The 26,686-nt window shown below is 41.9% G+C and overlaps 1 protein-coding gene across 1 annotated transcript in view; it reads left to right on the forward strand.

Annotated features, from left to right (window-relative positions):
* LOC108790542 (beta-adrenergic receptor kinase 2) overlaps positions 1-26,686 on the forward strand; it is a 276,398-nt gene that overhangs the window by 79,343 nt on the left and 170,369 nt on the right. The window contains exon 2 of the mRNA XM_018560833.1: positions 15,613-15,689. Coding sequence (XP_018416335.1) covers positions 15,613-15,689 — 77 coding nt within the window. The remainder of the gene's footprint in view (positions 1-15,612; positions 15,690-26,686) is intronic.

The following is a 26,686-nucleotide window of genomic DNA, read 5'->3' on the forward strand; positions in this document are numbered from 1 at the left end:
ACTGAGTTGCGGCAAAATTAAAAGCGTACTGGGAACACTTTTCAATTTAGTCATTTCTGAATGCATTATTGCATCAGAATGACATGTGATTGACACATCCAACTTCCACCATTGTGCTTTATAGTAATGCATACACTTTGAACACTGTGGCATTAAAATCAGAATTTGTCTTTCTGTTTCTGTGCTGCTTTGGTTTCTCCACAAATATGGTCAAAATGCACGTGTGAATTGGCCTAACACTCCTTTACCTGTACAGATGTTTGCTAGTAAAGTGTACAAACATTCCTAAAATAAAAAAACTAGGTGAAAAACCATTGATTTCTGTGTTTATACCCCTGAGATATTAAAGCAGAAGTCAATGTTTTTCAACAAGTTGGGTCTGAGGGTTGGGCCTGAAGGTCACATTTGCCCTTTGGTGGTTGAAGTACAGCCTTCCAGCCCCAGCAGACAGTAGTGGGCTAACTGACCTTTTTAATATCGGTAATCTCTAGCAGTTTAATGTAACATGTTCCTCGTCTTTGACTGTCTCCTACAGCAGGGCTCAAAATTTCCGCTCGCTTGCTCGCATTTGGCGAGTAAAAATAAAGTGAGGGCGAGTGGAAATTTGGGTCTCCAAGTACCGGTCCGTGGGTCAATTCCGGCCCGCTAGCCGGTACTATGTGGCCCGCAGACCACGTACCTGACTTGCGAGAGCAGCTCCACGTTCTGCATCTGTGTCGGATGCAAACCGCAGAGCAGCTCCTGTCAGCTCTGGCTTCCTTCGGCCAGAGCTCTGACAGTTCTGAGCTCCGGCCGAAAGAAAGGATGGATCGATCCCTGGTTATCTGGGGGTGACTAGTGAGGTCTGCTATAGAGCTCACTTATCACCCCCAGATAAGCAGGGATCGATCCTGCTCACAGCCTCCTCCTTGCAAAGACGTGAACAGGTGAGGGGGCTCGGGGGGAGGGGTTGAGTGTACTTCTGAACTTCTGGTGGTGTCTGTGGTTGCCCTGTAGACATTAGCTATCACTTCATCTGGATTGAGAGATTTACATTCATGGTCTATGAACACCTTTAGAAAATTGTTGTTTGTACTGCAGATTAGACATGTGCGATTCGTTTCGTTCCGAAAGGAAATTCGGACATTCGGATGTGTCAGAATTCCAAGTTACAGCTGTAACGAATGCAAATGAATCCGAAATTTCGTTGCAGCAAAATGACATTTGAGTAAAACATTTTTTTTTGCTGGTGCACATGTCTACTGCAGATAATGAATGTGACTGCATTTCACCTCCAGCACATTGTGAGGAAAATAAACACACACACAACATTAATTTGCACAACATTTATTTACTTATACACCACGACACAGAGCAGCAGCCGGTATCTAGCACACAGCGCCGCTGATGCTTGCGGGCCGTCACGTGACGCGGAAGTCTTCCTCCTGTCATCGGGTCTGCTAGATAGCGGGGAGGGCTTGCGATCATCGCAAGTACCATCTGCCTGTCCAAGATGGGCAGATCGTACGAGATGGGCAGATCGTACGAGACCTCACAACCATCGCATGATTGCAGTGCTGAGCGGGCAGTTTGCGCTTGCGCACACTGGCCCATGCAGCATTCGTCTTCCGACCACGCCACCAACGCGCCAGAAAATTGTACGATTTTCGGCAGATTCTCCAGCGTGCTTGGAAGACGAAAGTCGTACGACCTTACAGTAGGAGCGGTCGCACGCTGCCCATACACCTGCCGATTATCGTACGATCGCGGGATCATCCGCGATTATCGTACGATAATCGGCAGGTGTATGGACACTTTTAGTGTATATGTATATTAGGCCCCATTCACACCTACAGTATATTTCAGGTGTGATTAGAGATTCCAGGGTCAGGAACTTGCGTTTTCCTGCAGCAGGAATCCCTAATCTGCCGTTTACAAGCGGCAACTATCATAAGATAATTATCATAGGATTATTTAAGAGGGTGTGTTTAAGGGCGGAGTTAAGGCAGGGTAAGGGTTAGGTGGGGCAACTGGTGTCTAGTAACTTTTAAGCCCTGGCTAGTAGCTCAGGACTTGACATTTTGAGCCCTGTCCTACAGTATGATTTCATTTCCTCTAAGTCTTCAGTCTATGGTCTTCTGTAGCATTACATATCATCTAACAAATATTATACGCAGAAATTTGGAGACATCAGGGGCCCCCTTTGAAGCCCATACCTTGCAATTTGACAATCACTGGTTTATATGGTGCCCTTGAATCTTTGAGAGGATTTAACAGGCAGGACAAATAAGAGTTACTTTGCCTGGCACCTGAATCCTAGACAAACTATCATATTGTTTACCATACAAGATGAGAGAACATTGCACAAGTAGCAGGTCTTAGAACAAAGGGCTGTAGCTACATGTGACATGGCTTTATAAGAGATATTTAACCCCTTATTGACAACTATTTCAACAAAGATCGGTGTATTGTAAATGAGGCAGCTGTTAACAAGGAGTTAAAATCCCTTAATAGCCCCAGCCGCATTCAACTTATTTGACACGTTTGATATTGTAGGGCAACAAACTGTTAGCTGTGTAAACAGTATTCATTATCTGCTTTCTAATTTATGAATGTACAGTACTGTGAAAAATGCGCTTACTTCACTTTTTGCAATGCCAAAAATGATCTGTACACAACTTGAAGCCCAGCTCTGGGCTCAGAAAAAGGGGATCCATTAAAGGATAATTGTACTAAAGGTTCAGTGTGTCCTTTAAACCAGGGGTAGACAAATTAATTTAGAATTGGCCAGTCTGTCCAATCCAGCAGGATTTTTTAGGACCCAGCTCCATTGACTATAACTAGAGGAAACCTCAGAAGTTAGGTACTAGATGTAATTTTTGAGGATCATTGGTTATCTGGCTCCCGGGATTTGTCCCACAGACCACAAAGAAGAAGTGGCGTGGGTTAGATCTTTTTGTCATTTTGTTGTTGTTGCCCTTTGTGTCCATGCTGGGGACTTCCTTTCTACTACTAAGGACTTACTACTACTTGATGGGGGACTTCCTTTCTACTACTCAGGACTTAATACTACTATTTTCTGTCTTAGTCACAGGCCAGGTAGTTACAGGAAAGCTACCCAGGGCAGACAGTACACATTTGACACCACAGAGTCACTTACAAATGAAGGCCAATCTGTAAAAGAAGCTGTAGTGGCCCGTGTCTTCCAGTTGTTGCCTCACTGCAACTGTAAGTATTTGACCCTTCCGGTTGGCTCTAATACTTTCTCCCCCTGCTGTCCTGTGTGTCTTATAGTGACAAAAACTAGCGGGAGTTGCAGGTATTTCTTGTGCCCTGCCAGTGAACAGTGAAACAGCATCTTTTTAAGACACGGGTAGCCGGGAAGGTACGTTTAGACTTCTTTGACAGGCTTGCCTTCTTTTACAAACGACCCTGTGGTGACAGAAAGGGACGTTTTGGTTGGAGTTCTGCTTTAAAGTTAAACAGGCAAACAGCTTTAAGTCTTTAATGTCAAGTTAAAAAAAAGTTGCCTCTAATGAGGTGTATTCTTCTGCCAGGATCGCTGCCCATTCTTTATACTCTGAGCCAGATTGTAAAGCTCATGCTATATTTCCAGGAGACTGGCTCTGGTGTACGGAAGCTGCAGTTTATTCTCCCCCTCCTCTCTCCTTGCTTATTTAGAGAATACACATTTACAGAACCAAGGTATTATGTGAATGGGGACAGTAGGGACAGATTAACGACAATGTGGCTTCCATGTATGAGAGATGCAGTTCTCATAACCACAGGGGGCCAGAAGTATAGCATGCGCTATACTATCCAGCTGAATAAAAGTGTAAATGTACAATAATGGGCAGCATCAATATCCATCAATAGAGTTTACTGTTATGCATAACAGTAAGGACTAAAATACATTTTCCTGTAGTTTTCCTTTTAACTTTTTAATATGAAAACTTTATTTAATAGAGATTCCCACTTGCATACATTATAAAGATGAACCTTTCAAAAAAATGTTTCAATGACTGCCAAGGGCATGCGATTTTATTTTCGGAATCATCAGGAAATGTCTTTAGTTTCAAAGTTTTTATTGGTTTTCCATAAGGTATAGCAAGCTATAAAACAGATTTATTACAACTTTTTCAACAAAAAAGAAGAAAAAACAGAAAATTTCTACATTTTCAAAACAGCCATAATTCCCCTCATTCTCCCACCCTTCAGTGGACCATCAAAGCTGTCACCAGGAAAGAATTAGGGGAAAACTAGTTGTGGAATTAGCCTTCGACTTGGCCCCTGCCTACAATTGCCTCTAAGGGCTTCTTTTCACCAGTTCTAATTTTGAGGGTGCGGGGCCTGTTTCAATGACCGCCAAGGGCATGCGATTTTTATTTTCGGAATCATCAGGAAATGTCTTATTCAGATATCGCCATGACAGTATGTAATTTAGTGGTCACATTTTTAGGCCTTTTGTAAACTCGGTCTGTGATAATTAGCACTTTCGTTTACACCATACTCCTGTCTTTGTAACCACTTTATTTATCTTCTGGAAAATGCTTTCATTCAGACAATTGTATGTCTAGGACAGCCGTGGCTGAACATTACAATGATCCTGAGGTGCAGTAAACACCGAGCACAGAGTGACCCGGGTGAAATTTGCATAGCTGTATCTGCCTACAAATAACAGAAAACAGCCTTATGCAATGTATTAACATTTTGTGTAACCCCAACCTTGAATTACTGCATTAACAAGTTTACTACAGTCCTAGACAAAAGATAGAATAATCCAAACTAGATTAAGATAATTTGCTGCACATTGATTTCACTGAGGCCATTCTTTTATCCTGATTAGAAGCAAAGGATATCCAGATTCCCTGCAATGAATTAGCACAGGCAGCAGATGCAACTGGATAGCAGAGTGCTGTCCTGTGATTTATAATTCACGTCTTCTGTACATTGTCTTGCAATTACTTGATATTGCTGTGCTCTGCTGTGAAATTGTAAAACAGTTAAAAGCCATCTTTGGCAAACAAAAACAAAATATACTTAAGCTGGCTATATACCTTACAATTATCTGCAGATTTTCTATGGTCAGATGGAAAAGCTGCAACAGATTCCTCCATCTACACTTAACTGTGGGCCAATCTGTTGCACTTTTTCCATCTGACCACAGAAAACCTGCAGATAATTGTAAGGTGTATGGGCACCTTTTACAGTGGGGCTTCCCCGGTACTGCAAGGGTAATTCAGAGGTGGACGAATTAATATGGAATTCAGTAGGCCTGCAGGACTTTTTTTTAGCTCCACTGACAACTAGAGAAAAACTCAAAAGTTTGGTGCCAGCTGTAATTTTTAGTGAGCATTGGCTTCATGGCTCCTAGGATTTGTCTAGCTCTGTGTTAAGTGCTCTAGAGGCTGGAGTAAAGCAGATTTACTTGCCTGATCCTTGCTCTCATCTGCCCTCTCCGGGCTGCTAGACCAGTCCCAACAGCCTCTTGTGCCCTGGGCTGTGGTGGTCTTAGGAGCTCTGACGTCATCATATCTAATGCAGGTTCCATAGATCTGCATTAGACATCAGGATGCCTAGGGACACACCACTATTTGAAGTAGAGGGGTAGAAGAATACAGCGATGAGCAGCAGGGGGAAGGGTCCAATAATTCTACTTTACTCCAGCCCCTAGACAAAAATTAGCATGTGCAGGGGTAGCCCCACTGCAAGGGACCTTTTTATTCCTTTTTGCTCGGAGATGGGCTTTAAAGTGACATGTAAACTGGAAAGACAGCCGTTTTGTTGGCAGATAAATGCACCTAAATTAGCACTAATGGAATTTTCATTTTTACTGAAGATTTTTTTGTTTTTTACCTTCTTGGGATCAATGACAGGGTTACAACCAACTAATCGATAATGAGAATAGTTTTCAACTATTCTCATCGATTAGTTGGTTTGCTCCCATAGCTCTCTCCTCCACAGTGGGAAGAGGGAACAGCAAGCAGTGGGCGTGTGCGATAGCCAGCATGCTATTGGCTATTACAATTTGAAGTGGCCAATAGCATGCTGGCTATTGCACCAGCCCATATATATAAACTCATTGTTATAAGGAACCTTTGGACTCTTATAAGCACACACACTGCCACACCAGAATTCACCAGCAGCTGCAGGTTAGATTACAGCTCCTAATAAATACTATTATGACACGTGCTGGGTATTAATATGTCAAATGATCCCAAACAGACAGGATAACTAGAAACCTCTTCTGAGACTACAAGAAAAACAAAATGTTTAGGAACCCGGAAGTGAAAAGCGCCTGATGGTCCCACAGTTGGGAACGTGGTTTGTCCAGTTATAGATGTTTTTAGGACAGGTGCCCTTTGTGAGATAGAGCTAGCAGAAAACTGGGAAGTGAAGGACGAATGGAGGCTAATAGTATGATTTGATCTTCATTGTTTTACAATTAACTTATCCTGATTATTAAATTTTCACTCTTTTTTTTGCCAGATGAAAGCTTTCTTTCATCTGTTGGTTCTTGCAGCAGGGTTCTCAGGTGTGTCCGCATAGATGTGGCCTCTGTGCTTATTCAGGTTAAAGGAGAACTTTGGGGTCAGTGTTTTCCCCCATAGTTCTCCTTAGGGTAACAGGAGGACACAAACTAGCGTCCTCCCGTTACCCTAAGCTCAGTATACCGCGAGCTACAGCTCGCGGTGTACTGAGACGCCGGAGCAGATCCCGACGTAGATGACCAGATCCGCCCAGCTGCGTGAGTGACAGCTGGCTCTGCCTATCTAGAGGCAGAGCCAGCTGTACCCGCCCCCTCCCCCGTCCGTTCCGCCAGTCATCGCTGGCAGATCGGAGAGGGGAATCCAGCCCTCCCCCTGTCACGTGACAGGATCGAGAGGTGAGCGAACCTGGTATGTGTTCGCTCACCTCCCGATCTACTGAGCCGACCTGTGACAGTCTCATTGTCACAGGTCGGCTAGAACTATGAGGTGAGTGGAAATCACTCATCTCATAGTTCTCCTTTTAATGACAGGCTGACAGTGGCTGTCCACATGTAAGTGTACATGGATTACCTGTGGATTGCGAGAGATGCTTTTCCCTGAATGCAGAAAGTTTGCATCCAGTCACAATACTCTATCCGGAACCGAATATAATAGCCTCATGTGCATGAAGCCTAGAACTGTGGCTTTCTCTAGTCCAGGGGTAACCAAACTCTGACCCTCCAGCTGTGATGGAGCTACAAATCCCATGAGGCATTGCAAGATTCTCACAGCCACAGACATGACTCCCAGAGAGAGATGCATCATGGGATTTGTAGTTTCACCACAGCTGGAGGGCCGCAGTTTGGCTACCCCTGCTCTAGTCTGTGTTTATAAGCAGTTACATCAAATAAGAATCCTGCCATTGAATCAACTAGATCAAAGGAGCAAGAGGACAGTAAGATTTTAATGACAAAGGTGCACTTTTGCTCTAAATTTTACTTTAAATTCAAACTCCAGTTTTGTTCAGCCAGAAAAAAAAGTCACCTCAAGTGAACTATAGGATTTTAGCAAATGTTATTGAAGATTTATGTGTTCTGTACAATTTACCATAAGCCTTAAGGTGGCCATATACTTTACAACCATCGCAAGACCTTAGTCTTGCGATGGTTGTAAAGTAATTAAAAAAACGTACGATCTGCCTATCTTGGACAGGCAGATCGTACTTGCGATCATGGCAAGCCCGCCCCCCTGCAGAGGGGCGGGCTTCCAATGACTGCAATGCTGAACGGGCAGTGTGCGCGTGCGCACACCGGCCCGTTCGGCATTTGTCTCCCGAGCATCATTCAAACCAGCCGAAAATCGTAAGATTTTCGCCTGGTTTTCTAGCATGCTCCTTTTTCTAGCATGCTCCTCGTACGAGAATCGTGCAGTGTATGGGCACCTTTACTGTGACTGGTAAGTGGAAGAAACATCAGCCTTCACCATCACCAGCTGAGCAGTCTTATTGTTGAAAAAGGAAAGTTAGCATCATCTGAACTCCTTTGGCAATGCAAGATTTCAGTGAAAATAAAACTCCTATTGCAAGGACTACCTATAAATTCTAGCTCTCTGCACTCTAGCTGCTGTGAAAAGCAGCAATCAGTCACACAAGTAGAACATTTGATTACTGTGGAAGTGTGCTGATGAACAGTGCACAGACTGCCCCAGGTTGCCATTTTGTACGGCAGTAGCGTTTTCATTTTTGTTTCACCAGTATTACAAAATCACAGCAGCTGCAGATTTAAAATAGAAATGTAGTTTTTAATAACCTCAAATGATTTATATAACAATAATAAATAAATACGAACGTGGTAAAGGGAACATCATTTCTGTACTATAAAGTGAACAACTGAAAAAGCATTCTGGTATTCTACATGGCCTTTTTTTTTATTTTTTATTTTAGAAAGCACTCATTACTGCACATCAATCAAAACTGGAGCAGAGAAAATCTGGAGCAGCCAAGCATAGCAACCAATCAGCTTCTATCTTTCATTTTCAAATCTTAACTGAATACACTAAAGAGAGAAGCTGATTGGTTGGTTGCCCTGGGCAACTGCTCCAGATTTGATAAATTCCCCTGAGAGTCTTCTCTATGAGAAATATAATTTTTTAAATACCACCATTTAGCAAACACTTTTCTTATTTGCTTCATAGTAAGCACAACTGTATTCTATGTAGGTCTTTGGGTTCATTTACACCATATGCTGAGGGTGCGTTTTGAAATGCATACTGATACAGCACCATAAATTACACCATTTTATTTCCAGAACTTCTCCACCAGTTGTCAATGAATTGAAAATCCAGCATTTAGATGGCAGTAGGGCTGGACCAGGGTGGTAGTAGAGGCACCTGTGCCGGGTACATTGGCATGCAGCTGCTCCTGAATCCTCAGTCATTCAGGATGCAAGCATAATCATATTTATTGTCAATACATCATATAGGTCATAATGCCGTTTCAGGCCAGTGCAGGGTCAGTTCTTTAAGGTGACGCAGCACTGAAACATTGGCATTATGGCCTCTGTGACCTATGGATAATAAATGAGGTTATGCTTCCATCCTGAATGACTGAGTGCTTGTGACTTCTTATATTTTCCTGAGATCATACACAGCACCATTTGTTGTCACTACAACCACCACCCCATTTACCTTAGTCACAGCACTGTATGTGTGCAGCTGGCATCCGCATTGATTTATGCACCTAAATCCTGTCCTACTCACCTGCTCTGAGTGTCTTTGAGTTTCAGTGTGGGGCTTATCAGGATGTGCAGTTACACAAGGAGACTATGGAGCTGGAAGAGTGCTGTCCCGGGTTCAGAAATGCGGGAGCAGACTGATGCCACCAGGACCACTGAAAGAGGGCATTATATTTGCAGGGAGCATTCTCCCTCTTTCTTTTCCAATGACCAGAAAGCTGGCAGCTTGTACAGAGTACAGACTGCATCGTGTGTGGCTGTGTGTGGGGACTCGGCCAGCCCTCACACTGCCAGAGTCTCTGGGATTTCTCAGACAGTAAATGAATTAACAGTTGGAAAAGGATCAGCAAAGTAGTTGGGACTCGGCATGCAGGAGACAACCAGCTAAACCAACTCCACACTGCTTGCCAGTCTCATCCATCTCAGGTGAATCCACAATTTGGCTGACCTGAGTATGGGGTGTCGTGGCCAACACATTTGTCGGTGTTACTAAGCGAGCCCTCTGAAGTGAATGACATTGGAAAAAGTCAAGAGCCAAGTGTTCCTTCAAGAACAATAGCCTCACCATTGACACTTACATTTTGTTGCAGAAATGCTTGTTAAGAAGATGAGCATTAATGCATACAGGCAGAAGGATTATGTGTATATATACACTGAGTGGCCAGATTATTATGACCACCTGATGTTTGTAGGCAAATTAGCTAAAATTTCGCGCTGAAGTTGCTAGAGGGCCAGACCATTATAAATAGGGAAGCAGGTTGTTTACCACGACAGCAGAAGTGAAGATTTGGGTAAACAACGCAATTTAACAGCCTTTGAACGTGGGATGATTGTTGGCGCTCGGAGCCATGGAGCGAGTATTAGCAAAACAGCAGAATTTGTTAAATGTTCAAGAACAGCTGTTGTGAAAGTGTTTAAAGACTGGACTGTCAGCCGAAAATCTGGGTCTGAACGTGCGAATTGTGGCCGTCAGCGACTAGTCAATGTTAGGACAGAACGGAGAGTGGCAAGACTGGCACAAGACAACAGAAGGGCAACAGTGCATCAAATTACTGAGGATCTTAATCAGGGATCCTCTCAAATGATCTCTGAACGCACTGTTCGCTGTACACTGCATCTTATGGGGTATGGAAGCCGAAGGCCTGTTCCACCACCTTTGCTGTCTGCAGTTAACAAGTGGGTGGGACTTTGTCGCTGCTAAATTGGGCTGTAACCAATCAACAGCGATCGTGTCGTGACATCATTCTTTCCTTCCATTTTGCAGTGCTGAAGTGACCCTTCTGTAGCGTGATATAGCGCGACGAAGTCAGGCAATATCGCTGGTATTGCTTGATTTCGCGCGACACTGTAGAGTCTATTGGAGCCGAATCGAGCGGCATCCGTGCAAAAAAGGGTCATGTACGAGCTACATGCGACATTGAGCTGTGAGATGTGAACAGCTCCATTGAAATGCGTTGTACAAGCTACATAGAACGATATAGCGGAACAAATCGCGCGATAAACGGCTTAGTGTGTACGGGGCCTTAAGGATGGACTATCCGCTACAACACAAAAGTGAACCACAAAGGGTCAATGCTACAAATCATGGACGGGAGCATGCTATGCCTTGGGTTCTATAGGGCCTTGTCCCACAACTGACCATGGGAATAATGTTGCTGTGTGTTTCAAACTCCTCCTTTTTCTTTCTCCATTTGTATTGGGTTAATGTCTTCTCTTTATGGGAGTATGATAAACTATTTTTGGACCAAGACAATTGTGTGTATTACAGATTGTGTGTTATGGTTTGGCTAACAATACCTGTAGGTTGATAAGAATTAGATTGAAATGAACACCAATATGAAGTCTCCATGGCACTAAAGAAAACAAATATGGTTCAGCAAATATTAAACAGGGTGGAAAACTGCATCACTGTATGAGACTGAGAGTATTGTACTTTTGTATGTGGAACCTAGAAGAGGAAGCACATTAGGAAACTTGAGAAACGAGTTGGCTTAGTGACTTGTTTCCAGTTTTAATTCTGTGCTTTGTGTTGATTGTATAATTAGGCTTTGTTCACATCAATGTTCTTTTTATTTTATTTATTTGTTTCTGTTCTCTAGTCATGTCTGGGTTCTGGTGACAGTTAGTGAGAACTGTTTACTTAAACAATGCAAATTGGGTTTTGATAATTTCCCCTTATTTCAAATATGTTTATGTATACCTGTTTCACTAGAAATACCTGGTTGATTCTAACAGTCCGCCTTCCTCATTGTAAACTGACCACATAAAGCATGGAAGCAGGACTGCTTACGTGGTCCGTTTGTGCCTCCAGAAGGCACGGATTCCATACCAACTCACAGTGTGCCTTTTATCTTATGTAATCTGTTTAGTTGGCATGCGCCTCAGCCCAGCCCTTCCTTGTTGATTGACAGTGGCCCCCGGTCAGAGCTTCATTGTCTAACTACAGATACTTCAAGCCAGTAGAGCACAGGTGGGCAACTCTGGCCCTCTAGCTGTTGTGGAACTGCAAGTCCCATGAGGCATTGCAAGACTGACAGTTACAGGCATGTTGGGATTTGGAGGGCTGCAGTTGCCACCCTTGCAGTAGAGTGAGTGACACCTCTGATGTAATGATCTGCCCACCCACTTCACAAACTGCCCGACCCACACTATCCGGAAAAGAACAGGAGAGAATCCTGTGCGGTCACGTGACCGCACAAGATAAAAAGGTCAAAAAGATTGTTTTACTGTTTTTTTTTATCTAGTAAGGTCACAAGGCAATATAATATTTATTACCATGCGTCTATGTAGTTGTTTATGTGTTATTTCATGATATAGGATAAACCTTTTTATAGAGTTTTTTTTTTTTTTTCTTGATTTACGTTGGATCTAGCATCAGATACATTTTTTGTTTTTATGTTAAGTGCATGTGTGTTAAGTACTATGTAAATGTAAAGCTGGCCATACACTTGTAGAATTGAGTTCAAAAACTTTCATTTTTGTAATGTTCCTTAAATTAAGAGCTATGGGGTGCAAATGGACAATCCTTTGTTTCTTGAACATGTGTGTGGTTTCCAGACAGAAAAAGTAATTATTGTGTGTGAGCTTGGATGAAAAACATGATATCACTGGTTTAGAGATGACTTAGGGCTAGTTCACACCATATGCAGTTGTGATGGAGTCCGTTCAGTTTGACTGCTGCAGCCAAAATACATCACAATGCTTCCCTATGGGCTTTCTCGTGCTGTATTCACACCATTACAATCCGTTCAGATGCAGTCAGAAAAAGTACTGCTTGTCCTATTTTAGCTGCATCTAACTGCACCGGAACGCATCAAACTGCATGCAAATGCAACGGAACGCATACAAAAACAGAATTGATTGTGGCATCATCCAGGGGAAAAAACGCATCTGAGCGCATCAAAAACGCATCACAACGGATTGCACTGCCACAGCACAGACGCACGCAGTTGTGATGCAGTTTCTAAGGGTTAGTTCACACCAGAAACTGCATCACAACTGCGTACATCTGCGCAGTTGCATTGCGATCAGTTTTGATGCATTTGTGATGCGTTCAAATGCGTTTCCCCCCCCTGGATGATGCCACAATCAATTCTGTTTTGTTTGTTTGTATGCGTTCCGGTGTGTTTTGATGCGTTCCGGTGCAGTTAGATGCAGCTAAAATAGGACAAGCAGTACTTTTTCTGACTGCATCTGAACGGACTGCAATGGTGTGAATACAGCACGAGAAAGCCCATAGGAAAGCATTGTGACGTATTTTGGCTGCAGCAGTCAAACTCAACGGACTCCATCACAACTGCATATGCTGTGAACTAGCCCTTAATCCTTTAAATCCTGGCGCCTCTGCAATTCTTGGCTGTGTTGACAATCGCTGACACTTATCAGCTCTTGCTGCAGCCTCTCACTTCATGACTCTCCTACGCTGCAGTGATGGAATGTCCCTCAGCACCCTCACATCCACTGTATATAGAGCGTGATGATTCGGGGACCTTAGAGCACTGCAGCGGAGGGGGAAAGAGGCTCTTGGAATCTGTCTAAGAGCAAGCCGGCTCTGAGGATTGGGTGTGTATATACCTTTTATTTTCTTCCCTAGACACAAACAAGCACTTAACCGTAGCCCCACTGCAAGGGTTAATAATAATTTTCCCAGGGGTTCTTCTTGAAGAGGTTATCTCATCCCAGACTCCTTGTCTGGAGCTCAAGTCGTACTTTTTGAAAATCATACCATTGCTGCATATTGAGACTTGTCGGAATTTTTATTTATTTATGCAGAATTGCGAAATGATAAAGTCTACAGTAAGGATCATGCTAAGTCTACAGTAAGGATCATGCTAAGTCTACAGTAAGGATCATGCTAAGTCTACAGTAAGGATCATGCTAAGTCTACAGTAAGGATCATGCTAAGTCTACATTAAGGATCATGCTAAGTCTACAGTAAGGATCATGCTAAGTCTACAGTAAGGATCATTTTCTTTCATGCAGGTATGGTGGAAAGAAACAGCTGGTAGGCTACACTCACATGGGTGATTGATGCAGGAGAGCCTCTGGAGCCCCTGTTTGTTCAGGCTATGTCTGCTTTGCTATTTGCAGTGGAAGTCGTTGAGTGAAGGGGGGAAGACTGCATGAAATGCTTGGGTTGACGCAGAGCTTTGCCCAATAAATGCAGAAGCATGTGCTGAACAGCTTGGTTCAATACAACCTTCAGGGCAGGTTTGGTCACTCAGTATCCATTGAGCTGCGTTGTTCTGCGCACCACCGCACATGTATGGTGTGGACAGGGCATATAGCAACTAATAGTTTGTGCCCTGTTCACACCATACATGTGCCCTTCTCAGTGTTGTAAAAAGAGAAATTTGCTGGGAAAAGGGGAAAAAAGCGATGTGCCAACCATATGAACAGAAAATTACATTTCTGTGGGAATTCGCAGATGAAATGTTTCCTTTTAACCATACTGGATCCGTTCTTTAGACCCCATTCACACTGAGTTACATCAGAAAAAGCGCTTTTTCAGCGCTGATTTGAGCTGCGCAACTTTGAGAGACATTGAGCTGCAGTGCACATATTCTCGCGCTAGGTAGCACTGCTTTTGCCATGGACTCCGTAGCTGTTACATTGGGCTGTATCCAATCAAAAGTCTCCTTTTTAATGACATAATTCATCTTCCTGTTTCCTGCTTATGTCCCTTCTTATATTTCTGTGCAAAAGTGGCACTTCTGTAGCGCGACAATGTCGTACAATGTCGCGCAAATTTGTGTGGCATTGAGCTACACCATTGAAGTCTATTTGGCCAAATCGCACGAAATCCACCGAAAAATAGGTCATGTTCAAGCGACAAGCAGGCGACATTGAGCTGTGAGATGTGAACAGCTACAGGCAACATTGAGCTGTGAGATGTGAACAGCTCCATTGAAATGCATTGGACGAGCCACATTGAGCGACATTGAGCTGATGTTTGAGGGATTTTTGAGCTGAAATCGCTCAGCGTGAATGGGGTCTTACTGTTTCATTATCTCAAAGACTAAAATGGAAAATTTTAACAACAATAAATTACAGAATAGCTTGTGCAGCAGTTATATAAACGTATAGATCTTGCATGAATGCAATGATTAACCCCTTCGTGACTGACGACGTACAGTGTACGTCGCCAGCATCGGGGCTGTTTAAACAGACTCCCGGCGACTTTTGCCGCCGGGACTCTGTTTAAACTTGTAGAGCCGACTGTCGGCTTTACAACAGAAGCGAAAGTGCCCCATATGATCACAAATCTCCTATATCACACCATATTTAGAACTCTGAAAAGTTTCCTAATGTTAACATACTTCCTTTAACCATACAATACTAATTGCACTCACCCAGAAGAACAGTTTTTAGTAGCTTAGTTTTAAAAAGAAAATCTGGGGAAGCTCCTTTTTTTTTTACCATGCATTTTGAACATGTATTTAAGTGTGTTTTGTGAATTTTGCATGCATTTTAATGCAAACAAAATTGTAACCAAAAAGCGTAAACCCTGTAATGTGTGAAAGATGCTTGACAATGCTTGTTAAAATTGCATGAAAAAAAAGTGGATTCAAAGTGCAACTGTGAACAGGCCTTCAAATGTCAGGGCCAGTTACCGAGAAGTCTGTTTCAGAAAGGTTTTGCCTGGAGCCTGGGAGTTACTGTGCAAATTGCATATCAGAATGTGAAAGTTAAGCTGGAGAATATATATGTATGTATGTATGTATGTATGTACGTACGTGCATATATATATATATACGTACGTACGCGCGCGCGTGTGTATATATATATATATATATAGCTTGTGTATATATATGTGTGTGTGTATATATACATACATTTACTAAAGGATAATAATCTAATTTTGAATGTATAATTTTGAATTTTGTCCTCATCTGCAAGTTTACTTATTCTTAAATCTGTTTCATTTTCAGCATTCGAAGTGTGATGCAAAAGTATTTAGAAGAAAGAGGTGAATTGACCTTTGACAAGATATTCAACCAGAAAATAGGTGAGCTGTGTATACTGTACTTCTAACAGCGTACAAAAGTGGACTGTTGATACACTGGTATTAGGTCATGTTTTTTAATGGTATACTTTTTAAATGCTTTCATTAGAAGAGTCCAGCTAACGTAAGCTGTTCTGATTGGTGGGACTGTCATTCAACAATTCGAATGAATTAAAGCATCCCTGTCAGTCATTGCAATACCATAATTAAATAAGAGGCCCCCTGTATGGAACATATTTCATAGTCACCCGCTGGGTGTTGTGGTTCTTACTGCCGGCTGCTATGTCAGTACATCCCAAACTTGTTTTTATTTAGAGTGGGAAAGGGTTACAACCGCTCTTTGTTTTGTGTTTTGTCAGGACCATGGACTTTGCAAACTGCCTTTTTCCTGCTACGGAGGCTGTGTGCGTGGGGCTGCATGCTGCATGCTGCTACTTAATTGCTCCAAGTACTGTGCAAGGTGCCTCTCCTGCTGGGTGGTCATCAGCTGCTGTGTTCCCTCAATACTGTAGTTACCCCTGTTAGTAAAACCTACCTTGCATCGTCACTGTTTTGGTGTGAAATATCGAGAAAGGGTGAACTGTATTGTTTTTTGGTTGTACCTAGCGTCCAACTCTGAAAGGTGGCGCTATACCCAGTTAGTGATGATCTAAAGCAAGGTTGTGTCCTCCACTAAAGGCGAAGAAAGGGATTTTCTGGTGAGCACAAGAATCCGTCTTTTTGGTAGAATCAGAGAAATGCTGTAAAGGCACGCTATACTCCATATCAGTTGGAAATGTCAAATTGTTTTCTAGGCTGCCTTTATTTTACTTTTAACCCTATAGTGGCAGGGTCACTTTAACCTACTATATTCCATTATTTTCAATAGAGGGAAGTTTCGGAAAGGCCGTTTCCTACTATGGCCACATTTTTTTTTTCTGTTGCTATTTTTTTTTACATTATTCTGCTGTTCACGTTTGACTTCAGCATCGCTACTATTGACAAAATTCGGGTATATGCAGTGAAACAAACACCAAGGGGGAATTTATCAAAACTAGAGAAGAAGAAACTGGAGCAGTTGCCCATGGCAACCAATCCGCTTCTCTCTTCGGTTTGCACAGTTAAGATTTGAAAATGAGAGAGAGATGCTGATTGGTTGCCCTGCATTGCTGCTCCAGATTTTCTCTGCTCCAGTTTTGATTTATTCCCCTCATAGGGTTTTCAATAGGTGGATTGTGGTTATGGTTTTGATCAAATATTCACACCACCTGCATGTGGCTGCTCCAGATTTTGTCTGCTCCAGGTTTGATAAATTCCTCTCCATGTATTTTGGCAATCTTTATCAGTAGCCCCTTAAATTGAGGGACTTTAAATTGAGGGACTTTAAATTGGTATTAGTCAGCAACATATGTAAAAATATTTGCTGCAAGAATGTGGCATTTTTTATGTAACATATCTTTACTAGAGGGAAATGAAAGATGTAGGCTTGGCACAGCAATTTGTTTTTATTATGTTTCTGCCTTCTTTAATTCCTCCTAATTCAGCATATTTGTAGAAGTCTTGTTTCTGAATTTATAAACTTTGTGGGGTTTTTCTCTAGCTGCTATTCGAGATTCCAGGGGAAATTTGGACAAGAATAGGCCTGTTACTTATTTCGTTTGGATGGTCTCCCAGTAATGCCATAGAGCTAAAATGAATCTTCTACTTCAGCGTTTTTGTTTACAGCCAAACCATTTTCCGAGTGTTTGGAGAAGGCGATTCGAAGTTAATCATCTGGTTTTATTGAAGTAATCCATCTTATCGATTTATTTTTGCAATAACAGGATCATGCTGACCAGGCTGTAGGCTGATGGTGAAAAGCCATACATATCGTTTAGTCTGCTGGAAAAACAAAATGTACTGCATTTTATAAACAACCAACAAGGCAGAAAACAAGTATGAACGTGTTTTGGCTTAGATGTTAGAGGAATGTGGTTGGTAAGGTGATAAGCTCATAGGCTGTTTAGGTAGTAGAGATATGCATATAAAGTTTGAGAACTACAACAGAATTGGATTCCTTTTGTAGGTATGAATTTGTTTGATACTTTCTATTGACAGAAAACACGAAAAACTGTTTTTCAAATGTGGAGTTCACATTGTAGAGCTTACATTTAAAGTGAGTCTGTAGTTTGCCCATGCAAGCAACAGGTTCTCTGTTGTGGCAGCCTCACCAGTAGTACATACTTATCCCCCCTTGTCGTTACATTCTGCCTCGGGGATCAAAAAAACAAACAAACCAGGAGGTACTATGGTTTTTTTTTTAGGTGTAATTACCAGTGCTTTCTTTTTAACTTCCCACCCTATTTTGATTTATCCTGTGCAGGGAATTGTGGGGTATAATTATATAATTATTGAAGTTCTCTTTTAACTTCCTGCCTTCATTATGATATATATTGTGGACAGGATTGTGGAAAGATGCTTTAAGATGTCAGACAGTTGTACTAGCAGTGTCTTGAGTACATTTAGGACAATTTCACACTATACAGTACATAAAAAAACTTGCCTGTGCATTTTCATGCATTAAAATGTATTTATTTTCATATGCGTCGCAATTTAATTCTTGGTGGCGTGCGGTTTAATGTCATAGGTTGTCAGGTATTCCGACCTATTTTCTGGAATGGTGAAAATAATTACCATTTTTTAAAATATTTTTTTCCTTCAGTTGTGTTGCACTGAGTTTACATACGTTCATGTACGTTGAATTAGAATGCATGCTGCATTATGGAGCAGCTCATTGCAATTTGCATCTCCACAGCGTTATGGTGTGAATGAGGCACATGGTAAGCAGTTGCTTTCTATGTGCCCTTGCAGTGATTTTTATCGTTCTGGTGTGGAAAAACGCAGGGCTCTGCACATGGTGTGAATGGACCCTAATTATTATTATTTTTTTAACGCATGCAAAACTGTAGTTGTTTTCACCTGTGATCTATCACTGTGATTCTCCAGACCAAAGCTGTTACTTAAAGCTAAGATTTGCATCACTGTATTTGAGTAGATTAGTGCCATTCATTTTAGCTTCTTGTATTGTAATGTTTACACCCTGCATGCACTTTCTGTACATGACATAACTTTTTAAATTACTAACTATGGATCCAGCTATAAAATAAAAATTATTAGTGTCAGCTTCAGTTACTGCTCAGGAATCCGAAGTTGGGAGCCACAGTATTCCCACTGTTGTGGGTTTTTCTTGTCTTCAGCTAAGGGTCCGTTCACACCAGACACAGTGCGTTCTGGCCAGAAAGCACTGGATCGTTTGGAGCCCGGCTCACTTTGTTGTGTGGCGGGAGGGGGCATGGCGGTGCATTGACCTCAATGGCACCGTAGCTATGCCCTTCGGCCGCAATGCGATCGGCCACTTGTGAACGCAAGGTACATCAATGCCTGTGGTCCGGTTAGAAAAAATAGTGCGTGCAGCTAATCATTGAACTCCATTAATGAACAGTGACCTATGAAATCTTTTTTTCCTGTGCTGAAAAGGTAAATCCTCTTTTGATATTTGACTTTTTTTGTATGGCTTTATAAAATAAATTCCACTTAAAGAAAACCTGTACAGAGAAATGTATGGAGTTTACTGCTGCTGAGATTTCTTTCTTTCTGAGAGTGTTGTTGGCTTGACTGCTTTGCAGATTTGGGGTTCTTGCTTCACTTGAACATTCTTATCTGCATGTTTCTTCCAGGTTATTGACACCCAAAGTATTAAAACAAGACACAGCTAGGCAACTAATATCCTAAAAAGGAGGTAAAAAATGGCAGGCCCTGTATTTATCTTACTACAGGTTTTCCTTCAAGGTAGAATTTGACTTTAAATCCTTGAAAACCAAAAACTACCTCCTGAATGTGGAAGGAACACTGCAGCACATGGTAAATCACTTGACAATTGCTTTCTCGGTCATCATTTTTAGAGAATTTCTCTTATGTGAATCACAGTAGTGGCTTTCCTGGATGGCTTCGATTGCAGTAGACGTAGGAATTGAGGAGCCACACCAATTAAAATAGTCCATATACAACTTTATTAGGATTAAGGGACATTCAAATAGAATAACCAGTGCATTTCAGAGGGTCTAAAACACGCCTCCTTCATCAGGACGTACAAGCAGCCTGAAGTGCTTTCTTCACAACTCAATACAACTTTCAAGCTACAGGGATTGTAGTCCACACGCATTATTTCTCTCATTAAGCCCTGATGAAGGGGGTGAGTTTTGGACCCCCAAAACACATTGGCTGCTCTGCTTGAATGCCCCCTGATCCTAATGGAATAAAGTTGTATTTGGAGTATTTTAATTGGTTTGGTGCTTCAATTCCTTCATCTACTGTGTTCACTGTCGAGCCAAGGATACTGTGGAGACCCTTTGGCTTGGAAGCTACCTACCTGTTAAAGTAGATCACAAGTTTTTACATCACTTATACAATACTATTGAATTAAAAACACCATCAGAATAATCACACGGATCCACCTTTTTTTTTTGCTTCCAAATATCTGGCTTTTTTCATTGGACAGTGAATACGCTTGAAATGTGTTACTTTCCATCAATGCTTTTAAATAAATTTTCATTTCAGCTACACAGGCGTAATTATTCCTTTCAGGTGTCCACCATGCAGATTGTCCTCTCTGTTTTGAAAGGAGAACTCCAATAAGTACTATTTCCAATTTGTCCGAAAACATGGCTACATTTTAGAAAAGCAATAAAATGCGGGCACTCCTCCTTCTGGCTTAGCAGAGTAGGACTAAACCGAGAATAAAGCCCATTTACCATAATGAGGTGCAAACTGTCAGATCGCAATTGATCAATGGGGGGAGTCATGTGCCCCTACATACGAAACATACAGGTTCATTCTGCAAGAAATAGATATCTGCTTTCCATCTCATGTGTTTGCTTTATCTGTGCTCTGTGCAATTTATGTTTTGTGATTTCATGTTCCTTAAAGGAATGTCCTGTGGTATATAATATTTATATCATGAGCACAGTACTTGGAAAAAACTGTAACTCAATATAATAGTGGCAAGCCGTGCTGTGTGCCGTGGAACAATCTTTCCTCTCTCGCACACACAGGGCTTTCTGTGCTTGGATTTCTGACACTGAACCTGTAATTATTATCAATCTCCATACAGTTTTTTTTTTTTTTACCTTTTTGGCATAAAGAGCCATTATTGTGCTGTGTCTTACTCCTGAGCGAATCTCAAATATTGCTCTCCAAGGATACCGATCATACTTCAGTGCACAATTTGGAGGCCATTTTTTAGCTATTTTTCTTTGTTAATCATTAACTGGTCTTGATCATCTTGCAATCGATTGTGCCAGCTGGTGTGATCACTCCGAGCGATAAGCGTGCAGCATTTATAAAGTAAGGCAACAACGCTGAAGACACAGGCGGTCAATTTAACAGTCTTGCTGGACACTATGAGATTATTCATGGGTGGTTTTAATGAGTGACACTCACAGCTGGAAGATCTGTATTGTGTATGTTCTGTGTCGCACATACTGATATGATCATTTGCTGTAACAGTCACTTTCATTTTCACAAAAATGAAAAAATATATATCTTTCTGAAATAGATTGCACTGAATTGGTTATTTGATCAATAAACAGTAATTTTCATTGAAATAATGATTTGTTCTGGCCGAAAATCCTATCCAGTTGGCAACTGTGATCTTTTTCTTTGTTATGTCTGAACAAAAGATCATTTGGAATTATTAAATGGACGATCGATTTATTGTTATATGCACGGTCAAGCATTAGTGTTATACAGTTCTATGCAACAGTATTGTAAGCCTGGATGTTTTTATGATCTTCGTATAGTGGATACATATAAATATGATACATTTTTCAGCAGCCGAGCAGTGGTTCAGAAGCTATTCATTCCATTTGAATTCACACGCATCTTTAAAATAACAAAGAAGACCCCTTTAGACATGTTTAGCAATGGCAATCTACAGAAATATACTTTTAGGCTTTTTATTCTTTGCATAGCTTTTAGCTCATTTTATCCATTCTTCTCACGGTGGCCAGTTTTACTAAGGGCAAATTAATCCATCTCCCTTTACTTCTTGGAACTCACGGTCTGCCGCCTGGAACATGATCTCGGGGGCAAAAATGCCTTTCCCAGAGATCTCACGATATTATACAATTTATAGATGAGATTTTGTGGATGGGGCTGGTGATGTAGCCTTCCCAGGATGCATCTGTGAGGCCAGGGCTACATCACCAGTGCCTCACTCAACCAGGGGAGAAACAGTAATTGTAAGTAAAAGCAAAAAGAGTATTTAACTAAGGAATGGTAGATGATTTCATATCAGCGTGCAGAGCTGCATGCTGATGTTGTTTTTAGTGAAAGGGGGAAAAGTCGCTTTAAAGGAGAACTTTTGGGAGATTAAAATGCATTCTTCCCAATTGTTTGAGCCAGTGTGACACTGCACCTGTCACACTCCAGCTCTATAGCTTGAGAACTGAGCGATCATAAACTGCTGCTCACTGTCTTCTCCATGCAGACGGTAGTAACTGTCAGTCACCACCCCCTGCAGGGATTTCTCCCTCCCCTCTCTGTTCCTCCAGTGCTCATTGGAGGGACAAGACAGTAGATGGGATGGGCACAGCTGGATCTGCTTCTAGAGAGGCAGAGCCAACTTGTCAATCCAGGCAGCGGAGTGAATCTTGAAAATATTGTTGGAATCTTTCCTGGCTGCAGGGTGGCTCTGTGCTGTCGGTATATATCAGGCTATGTGCTGACTTTGGGTCACAGGAGTTGGTGTACTCCTGTGACCCAAAAGAGAACTAAATGTTTGGCTATAGTTCTCTTTTAAAACCTACCCAAAGTAATTTATTTCCTGTAGCCCCTAATAAAGCAAAGTGCAGCATCCTACAGCCACCAATTACATTAGCTGTCATCTCCTTTTTTAATGAAATTGTTTATTCATTTTAACAATTGCATATTTAACAATTGCATATTTAACAATTGCATATTAATACACAAAGGTTGAAAAAGGTGTCATAGCGGAGAGAGTAGAGGATAGAAGAGGAAAAGGAGGGGAGGGTACAAACGCAGGCAGGGGTGTTGGGGATGAGGGGATGGTTGCAGATCAACTGCAGGGAACTGGTTGGGTGTGTTCAGTGGACTGGATATAAGTGTGCCAGTGATCCAAGATTTTATTCTATTGGTTTAGTCCAGTGGCGTAACCAGAGTTCTGGGCGCCCGGAGCATAATTTTTTTTTCGCCCCCCCCCCCATTACATAAACAACCACTGGAACTGTACCCTGCACCTCCCCTCCACACACACATGTTTAGCCGCGCCCCTGCTGCACCCCCGGTTGTTACGCCACTGGTTTAGTCGGTCATGGAGTGTAGTTATAAGGTGCTTTAATGAGATGGACGTCTTTAATATAATTCAGTAAATTGTTAAATGATAAGGAAGAAGTTTATTTCCGTTCTGTGGCATAAAGAGAACAAACATTTCATCATGCTTGCTCTGCCTCCATCATTTTGTGACTGCTAGCTAATCTTTCTCAGTTGTCAGTGCAAAGGGGAAGAAGTTTCCTCATATGTGTGTTCTGTCAGTCCCATATCAAAATCATAGAGAACAACATAGCAAGACTCAGCATCATGAAAACTGTTTGTGCATTGCCAGTATCTTCCCTTCATTCTTTATAAGAGATCAGCCTGCCTGTGGCTGGGGAACCCCCCAAAAAAATTGTCCCCAGGTGTGTGCTGCTGTGTGTATAGAACACTGCTATTGTTTGGCTGCTATGCAGGGTGAATATCATTTTTGAGGCGCTACTTTGCTAATATGTTCAGATTTCAGATGTATTCATTTTGGCTGGATAGATATTCGGTTGATTTGGATAGATATCCTGGCTCATTTTTGCACATAGGATAACTGTTATGCTGGCCACCTCCTAGGCAATTTTATAATGACCTAATCAGTGTGCTGCTACTTCAGGAATAATAGCTCAGCTGCTCAAGTCCAAAAGAAGGACAGAACCTGTACCGTCTGGCCTGGGTGTTTGGACCTAAAGACTGGCAGAAGAACATTTTACAGTTAAAGGGGCAGTAAGATGAGAAATAAAAAAAAATAAAACCACCTGCCGATCTGCAAGATTTTTATAACAAAAGAGACTGTTAGTCTCTTCTGCCATAAGATTTTTGACACCATGCAGCATTGCTCAACTCAGTCCTTAGACCTGACATGCCAAGCTCTTATGTGCAGGAGTTACATAATTGGGGTCTGTCTAATAAAGTGGCCCTAGACTCCAAACCTGGAAGACTGAGACAAGGATTGAATTGCCAGTGAGGGAGGAGTGCAGCGCTGGAGAGGATTGCTTTTGCAAGCAAGTCTACCACTATAATTTTCTTATATGCTGCACATGTCTGAGAGCCCCCGGGGGAAAACGTTTTTTGTTTTTTTACTTGCGCTTTAAGACCGCTCTTGTATATCTATTTTGACCCTGTATTTAGCTGTTTTCCTGGAGTTTAGTTGTAGGTAGTTCAGTCAGGCATCGTCCTGACATTGGGGCCTTTTTATTTGCATTTAGTTTTTTTGTTTTTTGCCGTATAACCAGCATACTGAGGAAAAAGTGCATTGTAGGAGTTTTAAATTGGCGCAATTAGCCATGATGAACATCAGATTTTCAATGTCGCAGAATGTAGGTTTTTGTGAGATTATACAAACACTTAAGGTGGCCCCACACTTTACAACTAAGGTCTTGCGATGGTTGTAAAGTAGTTAAAAAAAAACGTACGATCTGCCCATCTTAGACAGGCAGATCGTACTTGCGATCATCGCAAGCCCGATGACCGCAATGCTGAACGGGCAGTGTGCGGGTGCGCACACCGGCCCGTTCAGCATTTGTCTCCCGAGCATCATTCAAACCAGCCGAAAATCATAAGATTTTCGGCTGGTTTTCTAGCATGCTCCCTAGACAAAAGACGTGCGACCGTACAATAGAAACGGTCGCACGTCTTCATTCACACTGCACGATTCTCATACGATCGCGGGATTTCCCGCGATTCTCGTAGAGAAGCGTGCAGTGTATCGGCACCTTTTGGACCACAAATCTCGCTCATACTAAGTGACCACCTTGACCACGTCTTCATACTTTGTGTTAAGTTGCAGCCACATGACTGGCTTTTTGATTATTTGTCTTAATGAAGTGATGTACCTAATAAAGTGGTCATTCAGCATTAGGCCTCATTCACACACAACACAAGAGCAAAATGGTATATTGCGTATATACGCGTACAGGCACGCGTATATGAGCGTATTGCAATCCCACAATGCATCATTTGTAATAGAAATGTTAATGAACTGTACGCGTGTATGTGCGTGCAAACACGTGTATATGCCAGGAAATACGCAGAAATACGCTGCCCGGACGCATCTCGGTTCCATTCGGTTTTTGCGCATTTTTACGCTATGCAAATATACGGCTCCATACGCAACTATGTGTATGGAGCCATTTATTTGCATATGCTGCATATGGTACTATATGCGCGGCGGTGTGAATGAGGCCTATAGGTTTCCACCTTTTGTTCAAGTGAAACCCGTACACTCTAACACCACGTGGCAATTAAAAAACAAAAAATACAGGAGACAGCCAAGAGAGAGCAAGGAGAGACAGCCAGAAGAGATAGAGAGAGAGGAATGACAGCCAGGAGAGTGTGTCCTTCAAGACTTTATCTGCACCCTGTGTTTCAGACACCCCCTTGCTCCCCAAGTTCCAGCGTGCCCAGTGCCAGGTCCCGTGCCTCCTCTATGCACTGAAATTGGAAAACCAGGACCCCACGTTTGCCCCTGTTCGACTGACATCATAACATCTTTTGTCCGGGTTTCAGCTGGCCTGAATCATGGACTCAGAACATACAGGATTCAAATCTCGGACTGTAAATCCCGGACAGGTGGCAACCCTATTCAGTATGTCTGTATGTATACTCTTCTAACCATACACTGTATGTTGTTAGAGCACTGGAAAAGCCAGGTTGATGGTGAAAGGGTGTTACTATCTGTACAAAGAAAAGTCTCACTGAGGCCGTCTTCCCCAAGAATCATCAAAAGAAAGGCCATTATACATACATTGTTGTATTTCTAAATGCTTACAACATACATCAGAGCAAGTCAGTCTGGTGGGTGTGAGTGTAGGACATATAAAACAAATATTCTGGAATCAGATTTCTAGAAACTGGTATTTTTACCAATTTTGCATACCAACTATTGTAGTGACTTTTCTTCCCCTGCTTTTTCTGACTCTTCATGCAATACCTAACCTCTGCTCTCCATTTCTTTTGTTCCTTGGATAATGTGTTTTGTGGCTTTCCATCGTAGAAAGAATGTCATGGCAACATATCAGGCAACCGGTAATTGTGCTTTAATATTTTGCAAGGGAATGATTTCCTGTTGGTTGGCTATTTAAAGCACCACCCTGTCTGTCTGTGAAAAGGGCATGGCTGATTTTAAAGTAAGGCCAGCTTCGAAGCCGTCTAAATCCGTCAGAGTTGTTGGAGGTCTGCATTATCTCAGTGACATGACATTGATAGAATTTTCTGTGCTTGCCAGAGGTTGTCGTTTCCATTCTGGCATACAGGCTGAGGAATTTTATCAAGGATTGGAAATTGGCCATAAGCTAAGCAACTCCATATTTTTGTAGTATTTTCTTATTAATATTAATCTCTCAGTTATTTTATTTTATTTTTTTAAAGAATTAATGAAAGTTGTCACTCTTCCATATTTTACCAACAAGTGCATTTTTGCTTCTTTAATGTAAACTTGACCTTTTTGGCGGTTTTAAAATTTATTTTCTACTGACCTTAAAACTCTTCTGAAAGCGAACGGCAATGGCAGCTCAGATTTTGTGACTAATAAATGCATCTGCAGATGCCTTCAAACTCGGCAATAGTTCTGTCAAAAAAGCATCCCTGGAATCCTTCTAGACATAGATTTGCCAAGTCTTTCAGTCTTTCAGTAATGAACAGTGACATCAGAAACATTTCCAGGG

This window comes from Nanorana parkeri, unplaced genomic scaffold (assembly GCF_000935625.1).
Source record: "Nanorana parkeri isolate BGI_ZX_2015 unplaced genomic scaffold, ASM93562v1 scaffold18, whole genome shotgun sequence".
Classification (NCBI taxonomy): domain Eukaryota; kingdom Metazoa; phylum Chordata; class Amphibia; order Anura; family Dicroglossidae; genus Nanorana; species Nanorana parkeri.